The 7,920-nt window shown below is 39.7% G+C and overlaps 1 protein-coding gene across 1 annotated transcript in view; it reads right to left on the bottom strand.

Moving 5' to 3' along the window:
- Positions 1-5,339: 5,339 nt before the first annotated feature.
- The window catches only part of hat1 (histone acetyltransferase 1), a gene marked incomplete in the record, with an annotated part of 19,641 nt that continues 17,060 nt past the window's right edge, over positions 5,340-7,920 (bottom strand). The window contains 1 exon segment of the mRNA XM_014001257.1: positions 5,340-5,956. Coding sequence (XP_013856711.1) covers positions 5,786-5,956 — 171 coding nt within the window.

Raw genomic sequence — 7,920 nt, forward strand, 5'->3', positions numbered from 1 at the left:
GGACAAAGTCTTAAAATCTTTAAATTTACGAGACGTTATTTGAGTCTGAATCTTCTCAAATTAAGTGAAACAATCTGTCAGTGGAATAGGACAATCACTCTTGATAAGACTTCTTGAAATAAGTAAAATTTCCAGGCTAAAATTTAACAATCTAACATATTCTGCTCTTAGTATATCAGTCTCAAAACAAGATCAAAATKATTTTTTGCTGGATATAAGATTGTAAGACTTGGTTAGATGGAAACTAAAGTTGAACTGCAAAGTCAAGGTACGCCACATTTTGAATCATAAGGGGTTTCATGGAAGATGACCCTGGAGGTCTCCACTATTGACAAAGAAAACATAAAACCCAGACTAGAATAAGCCAAAATACATGTTAACAAGCCACAAACTTTCTGTGATTAATAGACAAAATTTGAGCTTTTCTGGGCCACTCTCATAGTTTTTTTTTATTATACGAATGATACAAACTTATCCAAGTCTTCATATAAGCTACTTTTTCTCCTCCCGCTATAATTAAAACTCCCACTGATCTCCTTTTTAAATCTATAATGTGCCCTCTCTCTTTACCAARCATCCTTGAATGGAAACACTCAGGTGAAATGAACTCAGACTGTGCAGCTACAGTGCAGCAGAACACAAGCCCAGTTCAGTTCAGTCCAGTTGGCTCGATCTCAGCCCAGATCTCCAAGCTGACATGATTACACAGAGGCTTCCTGTCTCCTCGACCCCGATACCATCGCAGTCTGACTTCTCTCCCCCCACCTCTCCTTGCTGCTCAACCTCAGATAACAACAATTACACCCTAATGGGACAGTTTGATTTAGAAAACGCCATCTAAGCAAAGCACATGTTCATCAAAAGCATGGCTCATTTAAGAGATTAAAACTCGGCGTTTCCCCGCGCTACAAAAAAATTTAAAAATCCTGTTTTAGGAAACAGCCGCTCAGGAAAGGAGGCYATTCATGTGCAGACCACAACTCTGGTCATGCTAAATGTTGTTTTATTTTTTTAAAGACACAATTAAATCCTCCACGCTGGGCATAACACTGACATGTGAATGTTTCCTTTCATAATTACTCATTTTTAGTTAAAACACATACTGAAAATTGGTCCTCTGTGGATTTTTTTACCAACTTCCCGGTGGATGCTGTTAATGTCATTTTTTTAGGACTGCACATGGAGTAAATGAAAACCAAATGCCACAGCAGGTTCCAGTCAGAGTGATTATATGTCGCACAACGACTTTAAAAAAGGAAGAAAAAAAAAGAAGCTAGAGGTCGTTTGCATTTGTTCAAGTCAATTAAAACAGCACAGCAGAAGAAGAAGAGGACAAAAACAATGCAGCAAATTAAGCCCTTTCAATAATCGGATTTAACGAGCTGTAAAGAAGGAAAAGATTATTTGACAAACGTGACAAAAATAACAYGTCTTGTCATGCAGCTGCTCACTCGCTGTCAGTCACAATAAGAAAATCTAGMGCTTTATGTGCAAAACATGATTCAAACTCACCAGAAATCAATCACCGTGAATGTTGATCAAAACACATTAAAGTGAATGTTGTTCATAAAGGCCATTTTTGTGATTCCATGGGTAAAAAAAAAGAAAAAAAATCAAAAGGTTATTTATTTTCTATTTGCTGACCCTGAGGTGATGAARTACATCTGCACAGTTTGTGATACAGCCGTGTTTGTTGTGAGAGGAACCATCCGAATGGACTCCGGGGACTTTCTTCTACCAAACCCCATCAGAAGCACCACTTTCATCACATCCTTCACTGGAGCAAATTACCATATCAGCAGCACGATCTGAAAGCAGCCCCCCGAAACCACAATCTGTGCTTTCTGACGCACAATTAAAAGATGTCAAACTTGGTTTCTTTTACACTGTTTTGGTTCTGGCTGTCAGCGCTTCAAAGATTATCTTAAAGAGGGCCCATTTAGCGAAGAAAGCGAACCGGCCAGGTTCACTGACGGTGATGGGCAGGCCCAGGAGCCCTGGGGTAACCAAGGAGGACAAAAGAAACAGATCCATGATAAGAAAAGCAGGGATGGTGGTGGGAGCAGGTGGAGGGGAGGACTCCAACTTTCTTCTCTCCTGGGAACCCGGGAGGCTAAGACTCAGAAGCTGCTCCACACAGGTATCATGTTCAGCAGGTCCTTCAGTTCTGCAGGCCTCCTGTCCAAACTCTCTGTCTGCTTCAGTGGAGAAATGCGGAGGCGCCACAAAGAACGCCAGCAGGTGAAACACAATCCTCAAGTCAAGCTTSATACTATGGTTGCTGTTCTATAGGAGAAGTGGCGTTACAGCCTTTCTGCCTGCTTTCACGTGACATGTTAAATGATAAAACATCCTCAAACACAAATAGGGATCAACTTTAAGATACCTGCCATGGTGCAACTTCCTGCCTTTTCTGACATGGGAAAAATGGGGCAAACTGAAAGTTTTCAGACCTGAAACAACTTCCAGTGTGACACCAGGCAAACCGTTTCATCAAAGAGTCACTGCTGAGTCCACTGTCAYGGACTTCTCTGCAGCAGGAGAGTAAAAACAATTGGAACAAAAACTAATGATTATTAGAACAAGACAACTCAAAGCCAACCGTTGCTGATGTCCCCCGTCGCCACTCAGCAGTGACCAACTGTTAGTTTTGTTGGACTCATCACARGCCTTCATTATTTAAATAATCTCATAAGGTGAACAGATGGATGGATGAGGGGCTAAAGTGATCTTGCCAATCTACTACACAAACGTGTTGAGCAGGTCTCCCTTATGATGCACACAAAATTTGGTTCAGATCAGACCATGTATGCAGAATTTAGAGCATAACATATGTCAACAATGTGATGCATAATTAGGYCATGCCTCCTAAAATTTGGRCTGCATTCCWGTAGTGGGATGAATTAGGATCACCCATAGCGAATAACGTGCTGATTGGCTGAAGTATGTGGAATTTAGAGCCAAACATATGTCAATGGCGTGATGTCCAACTTCGCCGCACCGCCATGACCACGCCTTTCACTAAAACGTTTTTGTGCTTGAAAGCAAGTGAGATCAATTCTTATCTGTGCTCTGACATGATTTGTTGCTGATTAGGTCAAAAGGGTGATAGATGGAGCTTTCCAAGCCAAAAAAAGTCACTTCCTGTTGTCAGGGGCTGGGGCTTTGATGATGTCATATGACTACACGGTGTGGTCGACCATGCAGCATGAATGTCTCATACCAAGTTAGTTTATTTTAGCCTTTCTGTGTGAAAGTTACAACTTTCTGAAATTGTAACAGATGGATGCATGGAAAGCATTTCTATGCCCCCCACCTCTGYGACGGGGGACAAACAGGTTTGCAACACCACTTTTGTCTGTGGTGTAAGCAAAATATCTCATAAACTTTCAGGGTAATCCCTATACCTCTGCATCTGAAGTCAACCCAGTTCAAGATGGCCACTACAGTAAACCAGGCTTGGCCAGCAACACAAAGTTATCTTTTGACAGAAACTGAGCTAAATTTGATGAAAGATTTGCTTTGAATCTGATTATAACAAGATTCTGGCAGCTCCTCCAAAGAGACAAAKGGTTTCTTAGTTAAAGCAGTTGATTTACAGTATTTGAGCATTTCTGTTTTAATGTTCATTTTTGCATTATTTAAAGCAGCAAGTAAAGGTAAACAATGTTAGCTAATCAGACATGTTTGTACACGTGTTTCAGCTCTTACAGTGGAAAGAGTTCTATATAAAATGCACTATTTTCATATTTTGCCATGAAAGGTTTTTATTTCTAAAGACATTAAATTGCAGCTCAACAAGGTTTAGGCAGTTTGTGAAAGCGTAGAGAATAGTTGAGTAAATCTATGTTTTCTTGAGGATAAAATAGATTTTTCAGCCTTCTGTGAGCTACAAAGAGGCCTGCAGAGCTTCAAAAAAAAAAAAAAGGAAAAAAAAAAAAGGAAAAAAAAAGTAATAATTTCCGGCAGCTTTTTGGCTTTTATCCACCGGACAAGACTTGGACTGTTACACGAACACGCCGCAGCAAAGAACGATGATGGCTGCAATAACGAGACGCCATCTAAACTTTAGCACCCGGCAAACAATAATGCCACTTCCCATTAGCGGGTCAGTCAGGCTAAGCTTGTGCGGTGCAATAAAAATGTGCACTCAGTCCAGAAAAAAGCAGATAAAACTACAGTGAGATGAGGCCCCTTCATGGCCATGAGTGGATTCAATCAGAGTGAATTAGAGATGTGAAGGGTTCCAAGGTTTTGTCTTGTTTCAAGTGGAGATTGGGGGGAAAGAGAGAGAGAGAGAGAGAGAGAGAGAGATTGAAAATTGACCTGCAGCCTTCATTTAGTGACAATGTGCTAAAGTATTATAAAGTATGATGGGTGTTCATCACAGCCATCTGCACAAGCAGGGGCAACACGGCAGCACAAAGGGGTTTMAATTGAAAACTATAATGCTCATTAGTCTCAACACTCTGCATCAGCACCAATCAGAAGTTGTACTCGCAGCAAGAGGGGTCCTGGATAAATTACACCTCTAGAMAAATCTAAGCACACAGTGAGAAGTGAATTATCAGGCTATTGTGATCTACAATATGATTTCTTAATAAGGACATGTCAAAATTATACGGATGTCTGTAGTTTATATATACTTGAGACATTTTAGTCGTTTTACAGCCCTGACAAGTTGGAGATTTCCCTCCCAATTACATTACTCTTCTATAAAAAGCGTGATGGCAGAGGATGAGAGAAAACCCTCAGATGCTGAAGAAAATACGTCCAACAACTGGATCTCAGAGCTGAAAATGTCTGAGAACAGAGTGATAACTGGAAGATGGTGAGCTGTTTGAGAAACAGAACAAAGGTTCAGCAGATAAAAAGAACCGAAAGTTAGCATCTACTGTAGTGTTGTCCAATCCTGGTCCTCAAGGGTCAGTGTGCTTTACAGGTTTCCCTGCTCTTCATGATGGAGAAGAATTCATTCAATCAGGTGTTTAAGTAGGAAAACATCTCAAGTTTAAGTGTATCAAAAAATGTAATTAAGTTTTATTAAGTCAAAGAGAACAGGGATAAAAGTAACCCTTGGACAAGAGGAAACAATCTGATGTTTCTCTGCTTCAACACACCTGATTTGAATAAACGAGTGATTACCAAGCTTCTCCARAACTTGAAGACCTGCTGAAAATAAAAATATAAAAACATTTTATGTGTTTTTTGCACCGTTTCCCATCCAGAGGTTTCATAATGCTGCTGACCAACCTAAACCAGGTTATTACTACTGCATCTTCTAGGTTTATTCTTGTTGTATTCCTAATCTGTTAAACTGATAAATAATGTAGTCAAAGTAAAACTTATTTTCTTGATTTTATTATTATTTTTTCCCTCTTAGGAATAAACCCATTAGAACATACAAAACCACTTTTTTATTTCATTATGAAGCAAGTGCTTCAGAAAACACTGGAAAGTTTAGACAGAAAATGAAAAAAATATCTATTATGGAGGAAAAAAACAACAGATATTCTCTGCAGGACTTTGTGAATCCCTGTGAAATATTAAACATCATTTAACATCACGTTGTGATTAAACGCATAAAACGAACAGGAAGTCACACCGTCCAGTTGAAATTCTCACTTGCTCTACTTTTTCAGCGTCATCTGGAAAACAAGAGAGGTCATCTCTGTTGCAGCCTATCACCAGCTTCAACATTTCTGTAACACTGCAGTGAAAGTCTGTGGTGATGTGGGCTTTCAGGACAGACCGGACCTCAGTTCAGCAGCATCTCACAATCAGATCAGGCCTGCGACGCTAACCTCTCGATGATTCTCCTGTAGTCTTCCACAATGACCTGATAGCTCTTCTCCAACTCCTCGTGCTGCGTCTTAGTGTCCATCTGGCCCATGTGGGACACCAGCTCTTCTGGTCGGAGGCACTTCTTCATCTTTGCCAGTTCCCTCTGGTTTTTCTGAACAGCACAATCAGAAAAATATAATTAAACAAAAATAAACCGGGATACCAACCAGCCTGATTTTTTCTGATGTCAAACTGCACGCATAGATATGAAAACTAAATAAACAAAAGAACCCTGTAGGAAGAACTGCAACCAAAAAGCCAAAACCTTTGAGACGTAAAGCTTAATACATGAGGTGCATAAAAAYGGAAGAATTGGTCAAAGATGTATTCTGCAGCTGGACAATGACCCCAAACATACAACCACTGTCATTATTAAAGAAAAGAACAAGATGTCCCTAAARGGATCACAAATTCTGGCTGCTTAAAAGCAAGAGGAAAAAACACCTTGAAATTAACCTGTCTCTTTAAGAATCTCCAACCATTTCTGACACTYCCACTTCAGCACGAATTCACAACAATACTTCAAGCCATTTACTACCTTTCCTTGCGTTGCATCTGGTTGTAAAAAAGAAGCAACATTATATAATATCAGTTTTGGACAATGGCAACTCTATATACAGTTGAACCCTACTYGAATGAACCCACATTGGACCAGGAAAGTTGTTTCCTCGATGTATAACTGGTCACAGTCCTCCTGACACCTAACACCTAACAGCATACACATCATGACTCTGTTTGTGCCGGGGGATGGGATCGTTGGGGTGAACCAGTCTTTGTTGTAACATGTTTTGGGGTTTAAAAGCCACTGGGACATCATGTGTAGAGAATAAACGTCTCAGTTTCTCTCTCTGCCTTGCTTTCTTTCCCGATCTAGATTACTGAGATGCATCAGGACATTTTTAGGATATGTATTATTAGTCAGATGGAGCTGTGTGGCAGAGGGGTGCTCTCTGGGGTGGGAGCTCGGCAGAGGACTGACCTCCAGGGAGGGGCTTTGGGYAAAAAGGCGGTGCTTTGCATGAGATTCAAGGATTTCTCAAGCATTCAGGAATGAGTCAAAGCAACATTGGGTATGTTTTTGATGAGGAAATGATATTGGCTATGTCTCAGTTCAGGGGTTGCAGCTGATGTAGGGCGCATTTTTTGGCTGCTTTTGTTACCTAAATAAAAGAAGATGGCAGAGGTTATTTTCTTTTTTTTTTATTTTACGGAAGAGTTTGAAAATTTATCACGGACAGAAGAATTTGTTTTTAAATTCAAATTTAGCAACTTATCTGATGAAATTTTTGCTGCAATGAGATGTAGGGTTGGGCATAATCGTGTCGTGTGCAATTAATCGCCAGAAAAACATTAATCGATTATTTTTTGGCACTTGACAATGACTGGAGATTTCTCCCATCAGTCTACTCGATGCTCTGCTCCGCTTCAAATATGACGAACATAAAAAAAAAAAGTTCTGCAATGTAATTTTGACACAGTTTGGAACAGATTTTTACAAAAAAACAAATCTTTCCCACTAAATTGGTCAATTGACTAGGACATAAGGGCATCCAGGGGATTAATCATCAAATTAATCATTATTGGCTAAATACCACAATTAATCGTGATTTTTTTTTTTTTACTAATATCGCCCAACCCTAATGAGATGTTAAATAAAATGCAGTTAAGGTCTGCTACGGGAGCTAAACCTAAATTATTAATGCTTTTTATTTATTTACATGCAACGGGATRTGACCTAAAATATATCACCATGATAAAAGAGAAGTGTGTGGTCAAGCCAGCTTAAGGTCATCTGTAGACTAGACCAGTGGTTCCCAAACTTTTCAGCTTTTGACTCACAAAATACCAGCAGCAGAGCCCTGTGCCTCCAGCTGTTGTCGGTTGATAAACATTGTTTTCACGTAGGGCTGCACGATAACTCATTTTAAGAACCGATACCGATAACCAATAACTTTTTCATTCTAATGGCCGATAACCGATAATAACTGATAACATGCCAAGAGATGAGACTAGTCAAAAATGGGTAAGATCACAACATTAACAAACACCAAAACCAAATGACACTGTAAATTATAC

Source organism: Austrofundulus limnaeus, unplaced genomic scaffold, assembly GCF_001266775.1.
Source record: "Austrofundulus limnaeus strain Quisiro unplaced genomic scaffold, Austrofundulus_limnaeus-1.0 Scaffold9, whole genome shotgun sequence".
NCBI classification, from domain to species: Eukaryota; Metazoa; Chordata; class Actinopteri; order Cyprinodontiformes; family Rivulidae; genus Austrofundulus; species Austrofundulus limnaeus.